Source organism: Lygodium microphyllum, chromosome 30 (assembly GCF_053477565.2).
Source record: "Lygodium microphyllum isolate KBCC chromosome 30, Lygodium_microphyllum_v1.1.10, whole genome shotgun sequence".
Lineage (NCBI taxonomy): Eukaryota > Viridiplantae > Streptophyta > Polypodiopsida > Schizaeales > Lygodiaceae > Lygodium > Lygodium microphyllum.
The window spans coordinates 29,387,740-29,413,976 of record NC_141164.1 but is presented as its reverse complement, the minus strand read 5'-3'; the positions used below and the strand labels follow the sequence as shown (position 1 = coordinate 29,413,976).

At 42.9% G+C, this 26,237-nt stretch overlaps 1 protein-coding gene across 1 annotated transcript in view; it reads right to left on the bottom strand.

Annotated features, from left to right (window-relative positions):
• LOC148009663 (alpha/beta-Hydrolases superfamily protein) overlaps positions 1–26,237 on the bottom strand; it is a 45,560-nt gene that overhangs the window by 5,483 nt on the left and 13,840 nt on the right. Inside the window, exons 2-9 of the mRNA XM_087672402.1 lie at positions 22,682–22,757; positions 7,925–8,010; positions 7,615–7,708; positions 7,448–7,524; positions 7,224–7,351; positions 6,646–6,717; positions 5,954–6,024; positions 4,217–4,292 (exon numbers count right to left, since the gene is read on the bottom strand). Coding sequence (XP_087528528.1) covers positions 4,217–4,292; positions 5,954–6,024; positions 6,646–6,717; positions 7,224–7,351; positions 7,448–7,524; positions 7,615–7,708; positions 7,925–8,010; positions 22,682–22,757 — 680 coding nt within the window. The remainder of the gene's footprint in view (positions 1–4,216; positions 4,293–5,953; positions 6,025–6,645; positions 6,718–7,223; positions 7,352–7,447; positions 7,525–7,614; positions 7,709–7,924; positions 8,011–22,681; positions 22,758–26,237) is intronic.

Sequence of the window (26,237 nt, the reverse complement as noted above, 5' to 3'; positions counted from 1 at the left end):
TTCTTGCTTTGCACTCTACCAGAGAGTTGGGATACATTCAAGACTGCTATGAGCAATTCTAATGCGATCCTTTTGTATGTTGATGTAGAGAGTGCTCTATTCATGGAAGAAATGAATTGGCAAAACAATGCACCCAATAAGTCTTCCAATGCTTTGCATACTAGGGGTAGATCACAGCAAAAAGGAAAATCTGATAGCAAGGGACGCAGTAAATCATGTGGCAAAGATGTTGAATGCCACCATTGTGGTAAAAAGGATTACTTTAAGCGTGATTGCTACAAATGGAAGAAAGAGAAAGGAAAAGGCAAGAAGATAGATGATAGCAAGAAAGAAAAGAAGGACAGTCTGCCCAAGAAAAACAGTGTAAAAATTGAAGAGGTGAATGTGGCCACTCATGATAGTGATAGTGGGAGTGACATACTCTTTGTCTCTTCACACTTTGGTGCACATGCTTTACTTGCAGATACAGATGATGACATGCATACTTGGATTCTCGATTCAGGTGCTTCCTTTCATGTCACCCCTCATTGTAAGTGGTTCTCTGACTATACAGGGGGTCGACATGGTGTTGTCCATCTTGGGGACAACTATGCATGTGACATTGCATGTATTGGCAGTGTGCACTTGCAGTTTCAGCATGGCTCTGTCTTTACACTTTAGCATGTACGACACGTACCTTAGCTTAAGAAAAGCTTGATTAGCACAGGGTAGCTAGATGATGATGGTTTTCATACCACCTTTGGTGATGGAAAATGGAAGATTTGTTGGGGATCTAGAGTGATTGCCAGAGGTTGCGAGAGTGATACTTTGTATCCACTTCATGTGTCTAGTATGCGTGACCATGTTGTTGCTGTGACCGAGCAACCAAGCATTTCTTTGTGGTATGGCCGGTTGGGACACATGAGTCAAACAGTCTTCGTTATGCTGATTTTGAACATTGTGATCATTGTATTTATAGCAAGTATGCACACACGTCTCATAAAAAGTCTCTTTCGCTGAAATCTTCTCCTCTAGAGTTAGTACATTCAAATGTATATCAGATGCCAGGATTATCTTTAGGGGGGAAAGAAATATTTTGTTACCTTTGTCGACGATGCTACACGAAAGGTATGGGTTTATTCTATTCGTAGCAAGGATGAAGTGCTTGACAAGTTCAAAAAATTCTTGGCATTGGTTGAAAATCAGTGTCTGAATGCTTTGCTGATTATTGGAATAGCAAGGGGCTTTTGAATCAGCCAAGGAGATCGTGAAATCTCAGCTTGTAATTTATCCATCAGCAATTGAAATTAAAGAAATACTGAAAGGGGTGCTAGTTTTGGGGCCAACAAGGTATCCACTGTCCAAGTTTATGAAGGTAAAGTGAGCATTTCAGTTTTCATTTGCTAATTGCTGTAATTAAAGTGCTTAATCAAGTTAAACCACCCTATCCGAGAAGGAAGGCTGGTTTCAGTGCCACTGCATTACCTTGTGGTACTTTGTTACGGCAAGCTCCACAAAAGCACAATGTGTCCTTTGTTAGAAGAGCAAAACAAGCACTGAAATAACGAACAACAAAAAATTAATGAAAGACAACGCACAATAGTAAACACTAGAGATGATGTAGCTAGCAATAGACATCCACTATGAGAATCAAGAGTACAGCGGTAGAGCACCAAATCACACACACTACATGCTCCCTCTCTTCACACCCAGAATCTACAAGTACAAGCATAATAAATGAGACCACAAACCCTCCTTTTATAGGCAAAAAGTTGGGTGACCTACGAAAAGGTGTGATGAGACTTGAGAAGAGACACCTATGAATGAGGGTTTGGGCACTTGCAAACCTGCGAAATGACCACTTCTAACACTCTCTCTCAAAGCACAAGTGATCAAGCGATAAATGAGAACACAGGATGCACCATGGACACTCCACTAGTGTGCACTCCACTGGATGTGCCTCAGTAAGAAAGCACCGTCAAGAAGACATCTAAATGTCACAATCCCTCTCTAAAGGTGAACTTGTCAAGCTAGCCACCTTGCATACAAGCTCCATGAATAGCTTGTTGTGACACCAAGATTCCTACATTAGAGCATACGTATGCCCTTTGGGTCCCCTCATGTGAGACCACATGAACACATCATGTCACATGTCCCTTCATGAACTTGGTGCTAGACATTTCAATCCAAGGTTTGGAATCACCATAGCATTTGCCTTCACATGCGCAATTGATGCTCCTTCGCCTTCACATGCACAATTGATGCTCCTTCGCATCAAGATGGAATTTCAATCCAAGGTTTGGAATCACCATAGCGTTCGCCTTCACATGCATAATTGCCACTCCTTCGCATCAAGATGGAAGCAGAATAGGAACAATGGATAAGAATCTCACAGTATTCTTATTCAAAACACACTAACAGCAGGTCAATGTAAGCAGGCTTGAATCACAAAGGTCAACAAATGGCATGCTAACAGTAACAAAGACCACCATTCAGGTCATCAACACAGAAACAAATGTGTTAAACAACCTGGGTTCCACAAAGTGCAGAGTCAGTACGAGCATTCAAGTTCAAGGCAAACATACAAGCCTGGGTGCACTATGCACAAGAGACTTAGACTAGCAGCTGCCACCAAAATGATTGCCCAAGTAGCTGCGGCATGCAGATCAAGCAAGACAAAGATGTCACCTGCCCACAAAAAGTTGTGCAGCTGCAATGCAACAACATGGCTCAGCAACAAATGCAATAGACAACAAGCCTATCAACATCAGAAATTAATCATGAGAACATAGGCATATCTTGTCCTTCAAAATATCTACACATCTGATACAATGTTAGAAGAGCAAAACGAGGAGTATAATGGGAGACACAGGATTGATGAAAGAGACAATACACAATATTAAACACAAGAAACAATGAACCAGAATAGGAATCCACTATGAGAATCAACACTACAATGGCTGAGAGCCAGCTAGCACAGTCCACAAGCTCCCTCTCTCCGCATCAAGAATCTGTAAGTGTAATGAATGAGGCCACAGACCCTCCTATAGGCAAAAGGGTGAGACAACCTACAAGGTGGGATGAGACTCGAGAAGAGCCACCCATGAATAAGGGTTTGGATGCTTATGAACCTTGAAATGACCACTTCTAACAATCTTATCCTATGTGATCCCACGCCACTCATCACCCTACTCTATTGTGCAACCAGCCTCCATGCGGAGTCCTGCAGTGCAAACCAACTCCTATTGCTGCTGTGACTGCTTTCGTTGCTGCCATGACATCTTCTGCATCAGTGACAGCTGCCATGTGATCTTCAGCAGTGCCCACACCTGCTCCAACTATCAGGCAACTTCGATGCTGGATTCTGTCAAAAACACAGCTTCTATTTCCCTGCCTGCTGCAAATGCAGTCATTACTACCATATTTGTTATGGTTTGCTACTTCCACCTACAGCCTGCACACAAAACACGGCCACCTGCTGCCAAAATGCAGCCACAACTGCTAGATCTGCTACCTGAAGACAAACACAGATTTTTCTTCAGCATCATCACCCAAATGCAGATCTCTTCTCAGTCAGGTACCCCTACCTTGAATGCTGGTTGGCTGCTTGCATTTAGGATCCATACGAGTGATGATATACACCCACCCTGCTGTGATGGTGTCATCCCTCTGATTTCAGCACCACACAGGCCAAACCACTCTTTAAGCATCCCTGGCCCCTTTGTGATCCCATTACTGCCCTCCACCTGGAGCCTTCAGTCCTGTTCCAGCTTGATTTGACTCAAGGGTTCATTATTTGACTACTTGATTTGACTTAAGGGTTCGTTATTTGACTACTTGATTAGCCACTTCTCAAGCACACCACATTTATTGGGAATCTAACTGGCAACAGAACGACTTTTCAAATCACCAGCCTTGAAACTTTCCAATCTTGAAGGTGAGTAACTAAATTCATACAGTTCTCAATAGTGTTTGATCAAACTGCAGTACTCCTTGAAAGTTTTGCTGCTTGCATTTATACTTGATCAAACTGCAGTACTCCTTGAAAGTTTTGCCACTTGCATTTATACTTGAGTCACACCATTCCAAGAGGGAAGCAATAAAACTTAAGGTTGCTGCATTTGCCAGATCTGTCCTGAGCAGCAATTATCACGGATGAGGTTAAACATAAACTCTAGAACTGCATCCATTAGGCCTCACCTCTCATTCATAAACAAGCAGGATAAGAGCTACAAACCTGCCAGAGGAAAATCCAGCTTCAATTCTAGGCAGCAAGTCCTTCAACGGTGCCTTCCTTGTCGATTCCAGAAGTGCTGAAAAAAAGTCCAACCATACCCGTTAAGAAACATGACAACATGTGATGCACTTTACAGAGAGACAATTGCTGGCCCTGCAGGTCTACTACCTGTTATGGACTTACTTAAGTTGCAAAATTCCAACATATGTTTACACTTCAAAAATTCCAGTGGTCCTAGTGCGATCATCTTCCATATTATCCCAGTAATGTGATGTCAAAATGATCCCTCACTAAAGAGCCAAACAGTTTAATCCACCATAAACACATGATCGCTTGTAGAGTGTGTATAGGCAACCACTTGGATCCAAGAATTTTAGCTAGGGAATGATAAGGCACATTGATGAACCAAGAGAAAAGATGATCAAGAAAGAGAGTACATTTACAGTTCACTAGTGTGATGAAGCTCCATGAGTTTACTTCTGAAGCTTCAGGATCTCAATAGTGCCCACACTTTTAGACACCACTGTTTTGATACTGTAGAACATGGTTTCAATGCTGAAATCTATAGAGCCATGCTGGCAATGCTTTGATTGTGATGAAATCATAACCTGTCCTTAGAACAGCCAAATGCCCCATAGTAGCCAAGGGTCCTGTGAATGTTTTTAATCATAAGCAGCTCTTAACAGGCAAGCACTTCAATAACAGTGGTAGTATTGACAACTATACCACCTTGCAGTCACCAGCAGAACACCAATGACCAGCAAGTAGGACAAGAGCACCGCTACTTACTCCAAGATGTACAAGACTGCATAGTAGGACAAAAGCACTGCTACTTACTCGAAGAAGATGCTTAGCCACTATATTCAGACACCATAATAGGATTGATTGACCATAGGAGGGAATCCTCCCAATGAGTACCGAAAACCTAAAACATACATGTAGCTGCAGGCAGTATTCAGTATCAAGAAGAGCTCTCATAAAAAGAAGGATGTTTTTTTTGGGCCCTCCTGTCAAAGCTCAGACTAACCCATGATACACTATCTCATGGGATTTGAACAAGGTAACATATGATGTAGAGATGAGGAGATTGCAACTGCACACTAGCACACAAGGCCTTGAATGCCAGCATAAATAGGGCAATCTTGGCGAGACAAGAAGAAAGTCCATGAATTTCTCACATGTGGCTGAGTCAATCAGGATGATAAAGGCAAAGCTCAAGTTTGAGGATTGTGCTTAAGGTTTCAAAGATTTCACCTGATGGTGAGAAAAATGACTACTAATGGGGTGAGCCAATAAACAGCTGAAAATCCAAAAAACCTGTGCTTGGATAGTGAATCCAGTGAAGCGAAAACTGTCATATGACAAAGAAGCACAGACTAGCACAACAGAAATCGCGGCTGCTAAGGGTGCAAGTGTACACCTTGGGACACCCAGAGGCAGTAAGAGGAACAGCATGGAGGGTCAACAGGTCAAGAAGCGAAAAAACTGGAACCAACTCACCATTACGAGTCCAACAGCACCTCCTTTAAATCAAAGTACACTGACTGGACAAAGGCTCTGCACTTAAAAAAAGTGTTTGTGCGAGCAAGTAAAGTAATAAAAAGTTTAATAGAATGCATTTGTCATTGCATGTAAACAGACAGGATGCTCAAAACAACTTTTTGCATTCCTTCATGTGTGAAAGGGTTTTAAAAAGACAGTCGAACTTCTCAAACAGCGCATATGCTTGAAACTCACCAAAACCAGGCTCACTACTGTCCAAATATGGAAGCCTGTATACATCTGCATCATTAAGATCAAGTACATATCTGCAACAATTGACAAGGTTGGTTTAGACTGCAGACTGCATCATCCAGAAACAAAAATAATCACTTGTAATGAAATTCATATGCAATATTTATTTAGATATCATAATTCATGGTGCCATTATCTTCTGAATTCAATGCCCATATAAGCTATCATCAAATCGATTCCATGCCACTGTTGACTGAGCACCCTAAGTGAAGCACAAGTGTAAGACAACTTAATAAGACTTCTAGCTTGAAGTGTTAAACCAATTAGAACCCTAGTTTTCTGACATGGGTTTAAAGAGTTCGAACACATAAAAACTCTACCCCCAAGGAAGAACCCAACTGGGTCGATTCCTCATCCATTGCCACTCCAGAACCTGGATCCCTAGGTTTCTTCTGATCCTGCTGACTTCAAAACTATCTAAAGACCAAGCATGTGCTACTGGAGGAGAAAACAGTATAACCCAAGCCCTTCCACCTATTGACAAAGAAACTCAACACGTTTACACGCTTTTGGTCTCATTTTCAAAGATTGCTACTGTAAAAGTAATTTTGTAGCTTCTCAAAAGTTGACAGCATGTTAATATAACAAACTCAATAAATCATCCAATGCATTAACCATTGACCTAGTATACATACGTGCTTCCTCCCTCCACGAACCGTTCAGACAGCATTGCATTTTGGCATGTAAACTCCCCAACAAGAGGAAACCTAGCAAAGCAAAACAAACTATTAGAACACCTCAACCAAAATTAGACAGTAAATGAGTTAGACTCTGACTCCCTATTTTACGCATCAGTACCCAAAAGGCTTACGAGATGCATAGGCTAGTTTGTTCAGCTTAGACTCAAACAAATATTGTGTTTCTTTCAATGGAAATAAGAAGGCAAGGAAAAGGATTACTTGACACCAGATATGCCCATGCTTGCAAAGCTACCGATGATATGCTGAAAATGACCCATTGATCTAAATATGTCCGTCCTTGCAGGTAATCAGACAGTGAACCTTTATGCAAGAAAAATGGCAGTGGTAACTTCACCTAAAAGCTATTGATGATATGCTGAAAATGACCCAAAGCCCTAGATCATTCTACGAAGACCTAGGTGTATCGCATCTGTATCCACACTACAAATTTACAAAATTGGTCTAGCATCTGAACATCCCAAGACATGTAGTGCACATAATCAAAAGTACTTTATAAGAATTAAAAATCGAACCTCATCTGTTGAAAAACCCCGGGAAGTGGTGCAGAAGAAGTGAGTGGGCTGTTCAAAATGACCAACTTGGAGACCCTGCCTTGATTCTTCAGTGCCCAGGTCAGTCCATATGAGCCAACTATAAAACCCTGCATAGTTGTGGTCAGGCACATAGATGGCTGGATAGACGTTCAAAATAAAAATGAATAACATCTGAAACCACAGCCATTCAGAGGAAAGAACACCTGTGTAACTAAATAAAAGGGTGAATCAACTCCAAGTCTGTTGAGCAGCTTGTCAAACTCCTCATGATAGGCTTCCTCTGCAGTTACAGCACCTAAAGATAAGATTTTTTTTCCCAAACAGCCAAAACAAGCCTTAATTGTGCAATAAACTCTCACTTGACTCAAACCTGTATATGCAAAGTCATAAACAGGCTGTGGTCTTTCACTGAACCCATACCCTAGCCAATCTGGTGCATAGCAGTGGTAAGCAGCTTCTGCCATCTGAAAAGCTCCACATATGTAACACAGCACATGACCAAGTATTTAACATTTAAGTCACACCTCAGCACTTTTTGATCAAGCTAAACTGGAAGAACAGTCATGCACAAAGGTAAAGACCAAACTACGTGAACCTCAAAAAGGACCCTACCAACTAGAAGATGAGCCAAAAGGGCAGTAAACTATGTGAACAATATAAATATGAAAGCAGTAGAAAACCTTTTCGATTACTACACGATAACTATAGGATTGGGTAGGTGCTCCGTGAAGGAAAATGATGGTACCATTCTTTGCAAGAGGTGAACCTGTAATCCACAATGCGGTTTATGATCAAAATCTTTATTTGCCTTGCTTAAAAAATTCAAATTCATCAAGGAAAACAGCACAGATCACTTTGAACATGTCCCTGAACCTGTCAAGATTATCTCCATACTTCAAACAGACCCACATGAGCACATAATGTCATGTCATATCACCAAATTGAGTACCGATTTGGACATTTCCCCACAGAACAATAATAATTTGGAGAAAATAGCCTCAACTGAGTGTCAATTTGAAGAAAAGGAAAACTGATAGCCTCCTACAAGTTCACAAAGGTATTTTATCCAATATGACAGTCAACAGTGAATGCCAACTTCTACAAGAAATGGCCACACTGATAATTCAATATCAATTCTTAAGAGAAATCGCCAAAATTATGATTTGGTATGTGAACCCCACTATTTGTCAGAAGTTTAGTGTTCATGTATGTAAGCTAAGCCATTCTCATTCAGTTTTCAGCCCATAATCTTCCATCTTCAAGCAAGTTTAAAAAGTCAATTTTGGTTTCAAGAAGTTCAACCCATGTATCAGGTTTGAACAATTTGGAACTCAAATTTTCTTTTCAAGCTACTATGCCACACATGAGTGCCGCTCCCACTGGCACCCTGCTGAACCCTTTCTCTCTTTGTGTTTGTGATATGCACCTGATTTTATGCCTGTTTATTGAATTATCATGTTTGCCCTATTTGTGATCTGTATGTGCCTTAAAGCTTTCTTTATTCTCCACCTATTATTAGTCGCCTCGCCATCCCTTCCTGACTATTGCTACACTGTGCACTTTTGGGAACTTGCCTTATCAAGCCATTCATATAGTAACTATATTAAGGCCTGTCTGCTGTTCCTCGCAAAAACCCCACTATGGGACTCTGAAGACACTTGAAGCACTACAGAATTATGCACACAAGGACCTCACAATCAAAACAAGGTAAGACCAATGATTTATTCACCTCAATACCTCCCCAGTTCATGTATTGAAACAGTACATTACTTATAAGGAGCAATCAAGGTCTTGAGGTGATTGCAAACTAACTAAAGCCTCTGAACCATGTATCTCTAAAAGGGCAGACTTTGACTAGAGCAGGAGCTAAAATTTAAGCAAAAAGGGACTCCAAAGATAATAGATAATACTGAAGGACCCTGACCCTGCAAAAACTCTGTACCTGTTTGTACTAACATTAACACAACTTCAATCATTGAACTGATTATTTCAGTCTGGCTTATAAATGACCAAAAGATGCAAAACATGTTGAGATTGTCTAGGCAGATGAACCACCTAGACAGTACTTATGCCCATGGCAAGATATTGTTAGTTTTCAGCTCCATTTTGGTTGAGCTGATGAAGAAGTAGAGTCCCAAGACAATTCATATGAAGAATGGATCTGCCAAAGGTGTTCTGCAAATCAAAAGCCAAAAAGAAAGGTAGAAGAGTGGAAAAACAAGCCAAACTCTTTACCCTTCATTCGAACATATGTGAACACTGTAAGGTGTCCCATAGTGCCAAGCCTCAAGTATCAGGTTGAAGCACACTCCCTATGTGCCACTTGTTGGTCTCTCTCAATTAGGAGATCCGTAACTCCTTAGGTGATTCACAGACTTGCCATTTGCTTATTGCATCTAACCTTCTCACTAACCCCCAATCCTAAAAGAGTTGTCCATGAGGGTTTAGTGAAGAATTTCTGTTTTAGTGCAACCCGCATTGCTTTATAGTAAGTTGACATCCTATCATGCACTAATCAGACCCGAAAAAGATATTAAACCTTATGGGCTACAAAATCAATACACTCCACCCTTAACACCTAGAGAATTCCAATTCATATGGGTGCATCCAAAGAGGTCAGATTTGGTTTATCTTGGGCTATGGTCAAGAGGCACTTTTGCCCATTGAGATAGAGCTAGTCAATTTGCAAATGCTTCAAAGGGATAACCTTGGCCGGACCAAAGGAGAAGATCCCGAAGCACATTCTGGATCTAGAAAGACCAGAATTAGACAAGAGGCAATCCAACATTATGCTATTCATAACTCTTTAGGTGACTCACAAAGTTCCCATTTGCTTGTTGCCCGCAGCCCCTCTAAAGAAGTGCTAGGGCAAACCAAGAGAAACACAAAATGTACAGTAGCAATGGAATACAATTTGTAAAAATGCTCAATGAAAATCAATAATGAATGTGTATGGTACACTTGGGACTTCAAGCCTCCGTGTCCGGAGGACTAGGGATGAGGTGAGCTAAGAGTGGTGTCAAAGTTGCCAAGAACAGCTCCAATGGTGCCATACTCAAGATGGATACCGAAACACCGCAGCAGTCCACTGATGAAGATGATTTCATGGCAGCAGTGGAGGGAGTGAAACACAGTCCTCCAAGTAGCAAGATGTCTAAGATGACTCTTGGAGCCAAAAACGCAAGTATGCTGGCTAAGGTGGCAGCTCCACAAATAGCAGAGGAGGAATAATGTCATCAGCTGGCTGATGAAACACAGACAGTGGCAGCTTGTCTAATGACAACAGCAGCTTGAAAATCCTTTGGACAATGAAAAAAGCAGGTGTAGATGGGCTGGCAACCGCTCCAACCAGCTGGGCAGAGGGTAGATGATGATGGTGACAGTTGGGAAGACCTCCAAAATGGCTGGTGACTTCAGCACACAGGTGCGCAAAGCAGCAACTCTGCAACAGGCAGCAATGGCTGGGACAGACTTCCTTCGGCGGGCTGGTGATGACCTTCCGAGGTTGTGGACAACAGGTTGATGGAGCTGGCCGGCTAGACGAGTCTTCATGGTGACTCCAGCGGATGGGTGGGCGAAGTAGCAACAGGCGGCAATGGCTGGGGCAGACAGGCTGGTGATGACCTTCTGAGACTGTGGACAACAGGTCAATGGAGCTGGCTTGCTAGACTGATCAAGAATGAGACAAGATGCCCACAACATGCTCTATTTATGTAGAATGTTTCGGCAGTTGTCCTACTGTTCAAAAATAAAGCCTTCTATTTTTGGTAAATTGCTGTTTATATCTTTTTGAAGCTGTCTTAAGGAGAATAGCAGGCATTAATGCATCCTTTTTTATAGACACATGCCTTAATTTTAGTGGCTCAACATCCCCTAAGCTCTTCACCAACCTGTAGGTTGTAACCTACTGAAAAGTTCCTATGAGCATTTCTAAGGAGTTTTGATCTTAGCACAAGCTGCCATTGCGAAGATATGCTAGGGTTTGCACTTGCCCTGTAGGCTGAGGCCCTCACCTATTCGCCCTTTTTCCAGACCTGTTCACTATCGCATCATCTTTGTAGGTCCCCTTCGCAACATCTTCTTGAGCTCCTACCCCTCATACAGGTGGCAAGGGTAGAGGAATCAATTATTCGTCATGGTGGTATGAGTTTGAGGCCGAAAGGCCAACATCGGGCCGAGAATCAAAGACACTAGAAATGCATCTTTTGTGGCTATGAATAAACAGGTGAAACAAACAAAGTAAGAGCCCATTTCTTGAGAGAGCCATGCCATCAAGTGCTCTTTTGTGAGAATCTAATGTTAGAAACGCAACATGTACGACAAAGTCTGAAACACAAAGACTTAGATAGGGACAAGCAAAACTCAAACCCTAAACACAAAATGCAAAACGCAAAAACTCAAAACTCAAACACAAAGACAAACATAGAGAGAAGAAACTCTGAAGTGAATGAATGTTGTAAATGAATGTAAGCGTGTATAGAATGCCCAAGGGCAAAGCAATGCAGCGTCAAAGAGTGACATCCACTAGAGCGGAGTGTCAGAGTGCAGGAAACACCAAACGTTGATCACCAGAGTATCAGGGAACTGAGGCGACAACAGGAGAGATTTTTGTTAATGTAGACGGTCTACTAGACAGCAAAAACACAGGTACTACAATAGTCACTTGGTGGGAGAGATGGCAACAGCCTTTCACCTAGCACTAGATGCTGAAAACGCAGGCTAATCAGGTGCTATGATGACGCAGCAAATGGAGACTTCCAAACAGCAAGGTGATGGCTAAAAATAGGATGCCTAGGGCTAGATAGTGATGGGTTGCAATCAGTGATGACTGGACAGCAACAGATGGTAGGTGACTAATGGTTGAAATCTGTATAGTAGAGTGAGAAATCTACACAAAAGGATGAGACTGAATGGTGGACAACCTGTCTATTTATAGATGTTGAGGGGTACCCCAAAAAATTAGGGTTTTCGGGGATCATCAAAACTCTCTCGAATTGCACACAAATTTGTGTTTTTCATTAATTAAGCGTATTGTGGGGCTGTTTAAATATGTAATCAATTGCAAAGTATGCTTTAGCTCAACACCCCCCTCTCAAGCCCAAAACTAAGCCTAAAAGGGAAGGCCGGCAATGTTTATCCCAAGGCGTCCCACCCCAAAGCAACCAAGGTATCGAACAAAGGGTGCACATTGGTTGTCCAATGGCCTACCAAGACTACAAAGGTGGTTATCTTACTAAGGGAGTTCAAGTAGTCACCCAGAGAGGACAAGGCATCAGACAAAGAGTGCTCATCAACTGCCCAATAGCCTACCAAGCCCTACATGTGAAGAAAACTGCTAGAGTTTGCATTGAGCACACAGAGAGTGTATGACCACGACAGAAACGCAAAGAGATAGACACAGACACAGAGGACAAAACTCAAACCCTAAACGCAAAACTCAAAACTCAAACACAGAAACTCAAATACAAACAGAAGAAGGGAGAGAGAGAACACAACTCTGAAGTGAATGAATGCTATAAATAAATGTAAGAGTGTACAATGTGCTCAAGGGTAGAGCAATGTCAGAGTGTGATGTTCATCGGAGACAGATCCCAAATCTGTGACCGCCATTCCGAGTGTGAAGAGAGAGGAAACTGCAAAATGCTGACATCAGGGGCTGCAGAGACAGAGGCGACAGCTGTAGAATAGCGAGATGACACCAGGCGGCTCCAGAAGGATGCAAATGCAGGCTGTAGGATGTAGCTTGATGTTGGAGATGCTGGCGATGGTAGCTGGAGGCCAAACGCAGCCTGGGAGATGGCACTTGACAGTGGGCGATAGCTAGAAGAAGACGCCAGGGCACTGCGAGGTTGGAGGGAGAGATGTCAGCAGTCGCGAGGACTGGATAGCCACATGGAGGTAGACTAATGGCTGAAATCTGCACTAGAGAGTGTGAAACCTGTATAGATGGAATAAGGTTGAATGGGGGCAGCTTGTCTATTTATAGATGTGGAAAGGTACCCCAAAAATTAGGGTTCCCACTAAACTCTCTCGAACTGCTCCCCGTTTTAGGGTTTCCACTGAACTCTCTCGAACCGCTCCCTGTTTTAGGGTTTTTACTCTAAAAGAGCATTTTTTAGTGTGTTTTGGAGTTGTTTAATAGGCTAATCAGCAAGTAATGCATGTTTTACCTCAACACCCCCTCTCGGGCCCAAAACTGAGCTGAAAGGTTAGGCCAGCCATTGTGATGTTTCTTGACCCCAAGGTGTTCCACCCCAAAGTAGCCAGGGCACCGGACAAAGGGTGCATGTTGGCTGCCCAGTGGCCTACTAAGACTACAGAGGCAATAGTTATCTTACCAAGGGAATCCAAGTAGTCGCCCCAGAGAGGACAAGGCATCGGACAAAGGGTGCACGTCAGCTGCCCAATGGCCTACCAAGCCCTACAAGGGCGGATGGAACTACATGGAACTTCTTTTTTTTCTTTGAATAAGTGAGGTAAATTTTATGGGATGCGTCCGATTGAGTAAAAGTGACCCAGAAGACATAAGTAAAGAGGGTACACTCAACACATCACAAAATAGTACAAGCTAACCCATCCACTCAAGGCGGTAATGACGAGGAAAAATAGGTGATGAGGTATCCATGTGATAGAGGATGGTGGTGTGGTAACAACAGTTACCAGTGGAAACAGCTTAGGATCCGCTCAAGTGGTGCTCTGCACAATGAGATGCAAAGTATGCTACATGCTGAAGAATGCATGCAAAGGCTAAGGTATAATAGAGGGGGGAAAAGCCGATGTCGAAGACAAAGTGCTGAAGCCTGTAGAATACCAAGAAGGGTAGAAACCCCCTCTCAACCTAGATGTAGATGCCGAAGAAGAAAGAGAAGCCTAATGTTGATCGTTGGATGGTGCCGAGAACCATAAGGAATGAAAGAAGAGGAAATGGATGAAGCACCCCGCTAGAAGAGCAAGGTAGAAGTCACCACCAGGATAGCATCGAGAGAGATGTTGCACAATCCACCTCGGGAGGGGAAACCACCATGCTGGAAGAAGAGCAAGCACTCCTAGGATGATGAAACCATGAAAAGAATGGTGTGCATCCCCATGTCTCTAGCCTAGGTAGGACCAAAGCAATCTACAAGTTAGCCCTACACTAAAAGACAAAACCCTGCAAAAAAGAGATGAGAATCTGCAAACACAAAGGTTCGTGGTGAGATGCTCCAAAGCAAAACATAGCAGAACGAAAATCTAACTCAAAATAAATACAATGAATGTGTATGTGTGTGAGTAAATGCATCGGAAGACAAAAGAATGGAAAAGCTAAGGACAATGAATCCTATGGGCCTGACTCTAAGAGTGCAAGAAATGAATGCTAGACTAACCTAGGGTATCCGAAAGGACCTAGAGACATGCTAGTCTAAGAAGGTGGCTACCAACACATACGTCTAGTAGCAGGGCTCTACCAAGGGAACGCCTGACGAGATGGAAAGGAAGGTAAGATGGATGCATGAAGTGCAATGGGATTGGAACCTACAAACCAATCACCTAGTCCCTCAAGGGTATCCAAAGAGATGGGCTGTTGAGGTTGTACTTGAGCCACATGTCCAATAGCAAAAATGGGTGCTGAAGGAGCAGATGAAGCAGGAGCGAAAGGTGTAGTCCCATTGGACTGTGCAGTTGCAGTGGTCTGCTGAGGCTTTTTAGGTGGAAGACCTTGGGCCTTGGAGTGATACTCCTCGTCCACACGGCCTACTCTCTGGCAGTGTGTGCAAAGTCGGTTTTTCTTAGGGAGTTGTTGCCAGATAGATCGAGATTCTTCGGTTCCATCTGAGGAAGAGGAGTCACCCTTTGAATGGCTTGCCTTCACATCTTGCGAGTTCTTGCCACTGGTGGTTTTCCCTCCCGAAGAAGAGGCAACCAACCCCCTCTGCTCTGAACAAGGCTGTGATAAGGATTTCTTGTGGACTTGATCATGCAGCCTCATGTAATGCAAGAACTGACACTCAAACTCGTAGAAGGTTGGTAATCGAGGTTGGGAGATTATGTGTTGAATGAAATTGAAGTATTTTTCGAGCAACTTATTCAAGAAGAATGTAACCTGATCGTCATTTGACTTTGGAGAGCCAATAGTGGCAAACTTGGCAAGTGACCGCTGCCAATATTCAGCCAGCTTGACTTTTAGATCATCCCCTTCCTTAATAGAGAACTCTTGAAGCTCAAAGTCGAGATTGATGTGCTGAATACGATCACGAGCCGCATAGTGGTCAAGAAGGTGACTCCAACGCTCTGACGCAAGCGAGAAGTGCTGCAACTGAGAGTGAAACTTGAGAAGCAATCCCTACATCAACTCAACATTGGCTGTGGCGTTGCGGGCTCTCCATGGACGGATATAATCAGGGTGAGCTAGTCAAGGGTCCGGCATAGGCTCTAGACCAATGACGAGGTCCCAAAGACCCTGAGACTCAAGCACTAGTTGCATGAAATTAGACTAAGTGGTGAAATTTGACCCGTTAAAACGTGTCTTATCCGTGAAGGCATTCTTGGCCGTTGCAACAGGAGTGGTAGTGCTCGAAGATGGATAGTGTGAAAAAGTGTAGTATGGGTAGGATGGGGGAATGGGCCCCAGAGTACCCACTAGGAATACGGGTAGTGTGCAAGGTGGATCCATAGGTAGGGATGGGCTAACTAGGCATGGGTATGGTAGCCACATGAGGAACCCAAGGAGGTGGGACGGAACACGGGAAGCAGAAGATGGGAATCCCTGTGTAGGTGTAACCCAAGGAGACTGTGAAGGCGCACCATAAGCTGAGGATGGAAACCCCTGCATATGAGTGGTCATGGGAGAAGTGAAGCTGGGGATAATAAGGGGGATGCCCATCATAGTTGACCCAGGAGTTATGGGTGTGCTCCTTTGCTAAAAGGTGAGAGACACTGTGTTAAAGGGTGGCATTCCCCCTAATGAAGTACCATGGTGCAAAGAGGTAGAGAATGGGGGGGGGGAAGGAAAAGGTGCTAGAAGTGGAGATGGAAGATCCAACCCTAGGGTGTGTGATGCAGATGTGAAGTGTAATCCAAGGTTTTGGAAAGATGATGAGAGGTGATCAAGGTGTGATATAGAAGAGGGTGGGATGGGAGGGAAGTGAGAAGTGTATGTGATATGCTCAAATGAGACAGAAGCTGTAGATGTATCTGAATTCCGTCTGCTTCGTGAGCCCCGTCTATTAAAGTTCACATACGCAAAGCCATCCGGATCCTGTACCTCAAAAGAAGAAACATACGAGGGTTTTAATTCATGCAACACAAAAGAATTGTACAAACCTGACATTGGACCTAGCTGAGATGATAAAGATGGATCGCAAGAAGTTTCGAATGCCGTATGTCCTCCATGATCGGAGAGGTGGCCAGCCTCACCAACCGGTCCCGATGTGCTAGCAAAACTGGTAGGAAGGGTGTAAACATCACCATACTTGTTGCGATAGTACTCCTCAAAGTCCTCTGTCATGTTAGTGAAATCTGGTGAAGGTGGAGTGTCGTCCTCCTCACCGAGTCCATAATGCTATCTCAGGGCCTCCAATGATGGAGAAGCCTGATAAGACATCATAGGAACTAGAGAAAAAGGTGCCTAGGACATTGTGATTTGGTTACGAGTCGTATTGTGTGCCTCGCACAAAGACTAGCTCTTCACAATATCCGCAAGATACTCTTTACACGAGCACCGGTTCTGATACCATATGTTACGAAAACTGCTAGGGTTTGCACTAAGGACACACAGAGTGTACAACCCTGACAGAAACACAAAGAGATAGACATAGACACATAGGGCAAAACTCAAACTCTAAACGCAAAACTCAAAACTCAAACACAAACAAAAGAAGGGGGAGAGAGAACACAACTCTGAAGTGAATGTGTGCTATAAATAAATGTAAGAGTGTACAGTGTGCTCAAGGGCAAAGCAATGTCGGAGTGTGACGTCCACCGGAGATGGATCCCAAATTTGTGACCACCAGTCGGAGTGTGAAGAGAGAGGAAACTGCAAAACACTGACACCAGGGGCTGCCAGAGACAGAGGCGATAGCTGCAAAGTGGCGAGATGACACCAGGCCGCTCTAGAAGGATGCAAACGCAGGCTGTAGGATGTCGCCTGATGTTGGAGATGCTGGCGATGGCAACTGGAGGCCAAACACAGCCTGGGAGATGGCGCCTGACAGTAGGCGACAGCTAGAAGAAGGTGCCAGGGCACTGCGAGGCTAGAGGGAGAGATGGGAGCAGTCGCGAGGGCTGGATAGCCACGTGGAGGTAGACTGGTGGCTGAAATCTGCACTGGAGAGTGTGAAACCTGCACAGACAGAATAAGGTTGAATGGGGGCAGCCTGTCTATTTATAGATGTGGAAGGATGCCCCAAAAATTAGGGTTTCCATTGAACTCCCTCGAACCGCTTCCCGTTTTAGGGTTTTTACTCTAAAAGAGCATTTTTCAATGTGTTTTGGGGCTGTTTACGAGGCTAATCAACAAGTAATGCATGGTTTAGCTTAATACTACAAAGGCGAATGGAACCACATTGAACCTTTTTTTTGTTCTTTTTTCTTATGGTTGAAAGTTAATTTTACAGGTGGTGGCTAATTAAGTAACAATGACCCAGAGTATGAGAATAGGGATGGTATACCCAACACATCACAAAATAATACAAGCTTACCCAACCACTCAAGAATGTCGATGACAAGGAAAAGGCGATGAAGTATCATGTAAAGAAGGATAGCGGTGTAATCCGACAATGGAAACAACTTATCCATCAAGTGGTACTCTGCACAATGAGATGCATAGTATGCTACATGCAGAAGAATGCTCATGCAATAGGTGCCACTTGGACTGTGTTCCTCATGGGAAAATTGTTTACTTGCCTAAGCATCCTAGTACAAAGATAATGAAATCATGCAATGCATAGGGGAAGATACAAGGGAGGAAGGTTGATATCGAAGACAATTACTGAAACCTGTAGAATACTCAAAAGGGTAGGAACCCCGTCTTAACCTCAATGTTGATGCCGAAGAAGGAAGAGAAGCCTGAGGATGCCAGTCTTCATGTGGTACTGAGAACCATGTGGATGAAAATGATAAACATTCCTATTGCAAGAGCAAGGATAGAAGTCACTGCCATGATAGTATAAAGAGAGATGCTTCATGATCCCCCGTAGGAGGGAAAGCCTCTATGCTGGTAGAAGAGCAAAACTCCAAGTAGATGGAGCCATGAAAGAAACGGCAAGTATCTCCTGTCTCCAACTTAGAAAGGACTGGTGCAAGCTTGCATATTAACCCTACGCTGAAATACAAAACCATGCAAAAGAGATCAGAATTTGCAAGTACAGATGTGAGTAGTGAGATGCTCCAAAAAACAAAATTGAAAATAAAATAAAAGAAAGCAAAGCTAAGTGCAATGCAATGAGTAGAGAAGTATGCACGGAAGTCTAAAAAGAGAAAGGCTAAGTGTGTGGCTACCATCGCATACGGCAAGGTGGGAAAGTAGTCCTAGAAGGTGCAGTGGATATCCTAGCAATGGATACGTAAAGTGCAATAGGTGAGTCACTGGCGAACCAATTAGCCAATTCTTCAAGAGTAGTGAAGGAGATAGGCTATTGAGGCTGTCCACGTGCCATATATCCAGTAGCCATTGGGGTAGATGGAGTAGATGGTAGCAACGAGAGACCTAGCCCCATTGGATTGGCTAGCCGAAGTGGAGGCAATCACAGCAATCTACTGTAGTTTTCTAGAAGGAAGACCTTGGGCCTTGGTATGACACTCCTCGTCCACATGATCTATAATGCATACAAAACCTATTTTTCTTAGGAATTTGCTACCAAAGGAGTCATGTTTTTTTCTTTCCATCGGAAAGTGGTGTCACCCTTGTTTTGGCTTGCCTTCGTATCTTGCGAGTTCTTGCCATTGTTGGTTTTCCCTAGAAGAGAGAACCAATCCTCACCCCTCTGAATGGATATGTATGGAGGACTTCTTGTGGACTTGATCATGCAACCTCACACGTAACACAAGAATTGACACTTGAACTCGTAGAACATTGGTAATCTAGATAGTGAGATAATGTGCTGGATAAAAAGGAAGTATTTGTCAGGCAACTTGTTCAAGAAAAATGTGACCTAATCGTTGTCTGACTTTAGGAAGTCAGGAGTAGCAAACTCAGCGAGTAACCACTGATATTCGGCCAACTTGACTTTCAAATCATTCCCTTCCTTAATGGAAAACTCCTGAAGCTCAAAATCGAGATTGATATGTGGAGTGCGATCTCAAGCCGCATAGCAGTCAATGAGATGACTCCAATGCTCAAATGCGAGGAAAAAATGTTGTTTGAGAGTGGAACTCAAGAAGCAACCCCTGCATTAACTCAATATTAATTGTGGCATTGCAGACTCTCCATTGACGGATGTGATTAGGCTGAGCTAATCAAGGGTCCATAGCATAGGCTCGGTACCAATGACGAGGTCCCAAAGTCCTTGAGATTCGAGCACTTGTTACATGAAGTTCGACCAAGTGGTGAAATTTGACCCGTTAAATTGATCTTGTCCGTGAAGACATTCTTGGCCGTGGCAACAGGAGTGCTACTGCTAGGAGATGGAGGTGTGTAATGAAGGTAGGGTGGATAGGGAGGTGGAGTGGAGTACACTTGGAAAGTAATCCCACAAAGTGCCCACCATACATACGAGAAGTGTGCATAGCAGATCCAAATGTGGGCAAGGGCGGATTAGATATGGGCATAGTAACTGCATGTGGAGTCCAAGGTGGAGGGATAGAGATATATGGAGCAAAGAATGGAAATCCTTGCATAGAAGTGGCCCAAAATATATGTGACCATAGTCCATAACCAGAGGATGGAAAGGTCGTGTGGAAGGGTTTGTGAGTGTTTGGCAATAGTGAGGGGGATGCCCATCACAACCATCCCAAAGTGGAAGTATATGGTAAAGTGGGAGTATCTAGAAGGTACAGTGTTAAAGAGTGGCATTCCCCCTAACGATGCATGAAGAGGTGGAGTGAATGGAGGGTAGGTAGATGGTGGGATGGAGAAAGAGAAAGTGTTAGGAGCAAAGATGAAAGATTCAACCCCAAGTGTGCTTTGAGCGGACCTGGAATGAAATCCAAGATTTTGGAATGAAGATGTGAGGAGATTAAAATATGGAGAAGATAATGGTGGGATGGGAGGGAGTTCAGAAGTGTCATTTACTTACTCAAATGAAACAAATGGTAAAGACAAGCATGATGAAGAGTATCTACTTCAAGAGCCTCCTCTATTAAAGTTAACATACTGAAAACAATCTAGCTTTTGCATACCAAAAGGAGAAACAAGAGAGGGGTTTCGCTCATATAACTCAAAAGGGTTATACAATCTTGATATAAAACTTGGCGAAGATAAAGGAGATGGATTGCTAGACGTGTTGAATATCATAATCCCTCCAAGATTAGAGAGAGTGCCAATCTCACCAATCGGTCCAGACGGAGTAGTGATACTTGTTAGAGGAGTGTAAACTGAACTATACGTGATACGCAAGTACTTCTCAAACTCTTTATCTATAAGATAACCAAAACGAGAAGAATAAGAACGTAAAGGTGAAGGTGTGTCTACCTCCTCCTCAAGACCATAACGCCTTCTCACAGCCTCCGATGATGGAGAAGCCTGATAGGGCGTTATAGGATCTGAAGAAGAAGATGCTTAAGACATTGAGTTAGAATCGAGTCGCAGGTGAGTCTCACACAAAGACTAGTCTCCACAATCACCACATGATACTCTTTAGAAGAGCACCGGCTCTGATACCATGTGAAGATATCCTAGGGTTTGCACTGAGCAAACACAACATGTACGATTAAGTCTTAAACACAAAGACTTAGATAGAGACAAGTAAAACTCAAACCCTAAACGCAAAACGCAAAAACTCAAAACTTAAGCGCAGAGAGAAGAAACTCTGAAGTGAATGAATGCTGTAAATGAATGTAAGAGTGTACAGAATACCCAAGGGCAGAGCAACGCAGTGTCAAAGAGTGATGTCCACTGAAGATGGATCCCCAAGTGTTGTGACTACGAGTCAAAGTGTTGGAGTGTGGGAAACACCAAACGTTGACCACCAGAGTGTCAGGGAATCGAGGCAACAACAAGAGAGGTGTTTGCAGATGTGGATGGCTTGTTGGACAGCAAAAACGCACGTACTACAGCAGTCGCCTAGTGCAAGAGATGGCAATAGCTGATCGCCTGGTATGAGGTACTGAAAACGTAGGCTAATCAAGTGCTATGATGATATAGCAGCTGGAGACATCCAAACAGCAAGGTGATGGCTGAAAACAAGCCGCCTAGGGTTGAATAGTGATGGGCTGCAGTCAACGATGGCTAGACAGCAGATCGTAGGTGGCTGATGGCTGAAATCTACATGGCAGAGTGAGAAACCTACACAAAAGGATGAGACTGAATGGTGGGCCGCCTATCTATTTATAGATGTTGAAGGGTGTCCCAAAAAATTAGGGTTTTGGGGAACCATTGAAACTCTCTCGAACTGCGTACCAAATTTGTGTTTTTCATTGATTAAGCGTGTTTTGGGGGTGTTTCAAAATGCTAATCAGCTGTAAAGCGTGTTTTAGCTCAACATCATACCTTAGGATAAGCCAACAACCTTTCATATGTGTACTAATCAGACCAAAGACTTTGGGCTCACAGTCCCAATGCACTCCAGCCTTAATAATTGCAGCATTTCAGTCTGCATACATACAAAGAAAGCAGGTTTTTTCTTACATGTGATTAACATACTGATCTAAGTGAGCAATTCTCTCATGCACAAATCAGACCCTGAAATGAAGGTATAACATTTGGGCTTACAATGTCAGTACACTCGTTATTTGCATCCATTCAGTCTAGTTCAGTGCATATAAACAGAGTAAATTTTGGTTTCTCTAAGGGTCCATCTAGCTAGTGGAATTAAGATATCAGTCTAACATTGTAGCCTATCTATCAACCACTGTACCTCAACCAGTCAAGGACTACTTATAACATGCTATTTCGGCCAATATTATCAATCTGAAAATTCAATTCAATGTTGATATTGAAATGATTCATCTGTGGTCAGGGTCTATTGAGGTTGCAGAAGATTGATGCAGCAGCTACTAACACCATGCCACTCTTTTTGTAACAAGTAAACAGCAATTGTAAAAACAAAAACTGCAGCAGGATCCACTGACAAAGTGTGTTTCAATAAACCAAGAATTGTAAGGGTTATGCACAGGAGTCGCTGCATTTATCTATCTGATTAGGGCAGGCTGACTTTCTTGCCAGCCCAAAATTGCAGAATAGTTGCAACATAATAGAACTAGAATGAAATAACAAGGGATCAGCTCATTCCAATCTCGAGTCCAGAAGCACAAGCCGTAAGCATACAGCAGAAACTGTTGAGAAGCAGAGCACATCAGCTTACCTGTTTCTCGAACGAACCAGCTGTACTCTCCAGCACGTTTATAAGATCCAAAGTCCCTGCCTTTGTTTTCTATTTCCTGCAAAAAACGTCTGACAAAACTGCCATATCAACACCTTTACCCACATCAGCAGAAGACTGTAAACCTCAGATTTTAAACCATCTTTTAATATCACGCGTGCTCAACTAACTTTCCAAATACATTTTGCAGGAATAATTTTCCAAACCATTTTGTCACAAGCATCTGAACTTACTCTACGCCCTTGGCATGATGGACATTCCATCAGCAGAGCTGGGGCAAGACCTTGAAATTATCAATTTCCAAACGCTAAATATGAAACTTTCAAAAGAGTGGTTTTTGACCTTGATGTGAAAGTTTGGGCCAAAGTTTTGGGCAGCCGACTTAAAGTTTAAATGTGGCGGCCAGCCACATGGAATTTATGCATTGTTCTATGAAGGAAAAACTTTCCAATTTTCACCTTCATCTCTCTCATTTAGGCATGCAAGCCATTGCATCTAAGAAGTCTGAAATTTTCCTAGGGCAAAGAAGTCATTCCCTAGCAGTGAGAAGGGCTATAAAAGCATGGTAGCTGTCATCTACAACAGCATCAACATCTGAAGCAGCATTGCAATGCTTGTTTGCTGTCTTAGATGATGGATCAGATCAGGGGTTTCTCTTTTTTTTTTTTGTGAAGAAGCTTAAATTAAATGAAAGCATTTACGTCAGGCCTTCTGGCCAAGCGTTTAAAAAAACCCTTAAAATTCCCAACAATCACAAGTCAAGCCAAAAGGTTCTCTCTTTTTTTTCCCCCCATAAAAGGTAATTGTATTAATTATGAAAAAAGTACAAGACTACAAGATATAGGATGGATCTAGGCCATTGTGCATAAAAATCAAAGACATCACAATGAAGGTACAAAGGAATCAAAATGACTAAAGCAGAACACAAGAAACCACAATGTGCCAAAAGCAAGCAGATCCTGTCTAGGGAGAATATATGTTAACTCAATCAAGTCTAGCTTCTGCCAATGAAGAAGCCCTTACAAGCAGGCTATGCACACCCAATGAATCATCAAAGATGATTGCATTCCTCACGGTCCATATATGCCAACAACCCCAAATCTCTCCGTGCAATGAAACTCGATCATCAAAGCTGATTAGGGCTGAATATGTGCAACCAGTGCATAGATCTAATCTATAAGGCAATGAACATAAACTTACAGCACACATACTATTCAATTCAGCAAACAAATTAAATGACAATAAAAATCTAAGAGCTAGGGCACTCTGGCACATTAGACAACACCGAATTGAGCCTCAGGGTGAGTGTCCCTTGCAATATTTCTTTAATATTGAAGGTAAGACTTTGAAAGTCCTAGCAAATATTGTCAGGTTGGATGTTGAGCTAAAAATTCATTACCCATAGATTAGCTCTTTAAAGGGTCCCAAAGCAGTAAATTACCAAAAGTTTCATTAAACGGGGAGTGATTCTAGAGAGTTTCTATGTTCCACATGCAAAACCCTAATTTGGGAGGATCCTTCCACATCTATAAATTGACAAGCTGCCCACCATTCAGGCCCGTCCTTCCGTGCAACTCACATCTATATGTAGATTTCAGCCACCAACTCCCCTGTCCAAACCTTGCCGACTGCAGCCCTTTCTCCTCCAACACTTGACAACCTACCATAATTGCCACCCTACTGCCTAGAGCCTTCAGCCTGCTGTGTTTGCTGTCTACCTGCAGCTGCCAACAGTGCACGCCATTTTTCCAGCTGCCTGCCCTACGTTTTCAGCCCCTGGAGGCAAGTGACAGGTTGCTGCCCCTTCCGATGACTGATGCAGCCTTGTGTTTTTCTATCCAGCAAGCCACTTGCATCATTGTCCACCTTGTCTACTATCATCTGGCTATTTATAGCCTTTGGTGACTAGCTTTCAACACTCTGATATCTCCAACTCGTGGTTTCAGTACTTAGAAGTTAGGATCCATCTTCGATGGACATCACACTCCAACGCTCACTGCTCTGCACTTGAGCATTTTGCACATTCATACATTCATTTTACTGCATTAATTCATTCACTTCAAAGTTCTCTTCTATATCTGTATGTGTTTGTGTTTTTGTGTTTTGAGTTTTGACTTTTGCATTTAGGGTTTGAGTTTTGCACGTCATTATCTAAGTCTTTGTGTTTCAATCGTGGTTGTACTTTTTGTGTTTCCTCAATGCAAACCCTAGCATATCTTCACATAGTATCACAGCCAATGCTCTTGTAAACAGGCTCCTACGAATATTGTGGAGGCTTGGTTTTGTGCTCAGTACATGATGACATGTAATTGATTCATGTCTCAAACACCTTCTTCTTAGGATCCATGATATCTTATCAAGCTTCTCCATCGTTGCAGGCCCAAAAAGGAGGCATTATGGGCTCGGCGAGGAAGATGACACCCCACCTTCACCTTCACCTTCTTTTTCTTCTCCTATTCTAGATTTTAGTCTCATGCCAGCCGAGGAGTTTAAAGAGTACTTGCACAACACGTATAGTCGAGAGCTTACACCCCTTCCACCAACTTTGCTACTATATCTAGACCGGTTGGTGAAACTCATCACCTCTCCAATCATGGAGAACATTCGACATTTGGGTCAACTAGCGACCCATCTTCTTTGTCTAAGCCAAGCCCAATGTCAGGTTCATACAATCCCTTTAAGTGGTATGAATCAAAACCCTCTCTTGTTTTTTCTTTTGGTTTGCGGGATCCGGATGATTTTCAATACATAAACTTCAATAGAGGGGGCTCTTGAAGCAAACATTCTTCATCAAGTATATCTGTATCTTCTATTTCATTTTTGCATTTAAACCACTCTTCTCAAATCCCTCCCATCCCACCATCTTCTGATTCACATATCGATTTCCTCTCTTCTTCATTTCAAAACATCAGATTGCACTCTACTTCCTCCTCTAGCACACTAGGAGTCAGATCCTCCATCTCTGCTCCTAGCACTTTCTCTTTCTCCACATCATATTCTACCTACCCTCACTTCACTATCTCTTTGCCCCATGGTATATTTTTAGGGGGAATGCCACCCTTTAACATTGTGCCTTCCACGTACCCATAAGTGAGCACTTCTTTTCACCCTAGAACAGTTGTGATGGGCATTCCCTCTCTACCTGCAGTCACTTATCTCCCCGCTTATTGACCTTCCAAACCTAGGCATTCCTATCCTTTGCTTATGGTGCATCATCACACACTCCATGCATCACTCCTACACAAGGATTTTAAACTTCTGCTCCACATGTCCCTATCCTCCTCCATGGGCTACTCATGCTGGCTGAATGGAAAGATGTGCAAGATGATGTATTCTACTAGACACGGTCCAAAGCAAAATATGAAAGATGTACACAAGAAGAAATAGCAAAAAGAAAAGAAACAAGAAAAGCCAAAAGGAAAACAACCACGATACAAGTTGTTCTCTGACATGGAGATGGCTATAAATCTTTAAAAGGTTTTAGAAGAGAGGATTCTAAACAACAAAATCGAGTTTACATTGGGTGAAATCCTTGAAA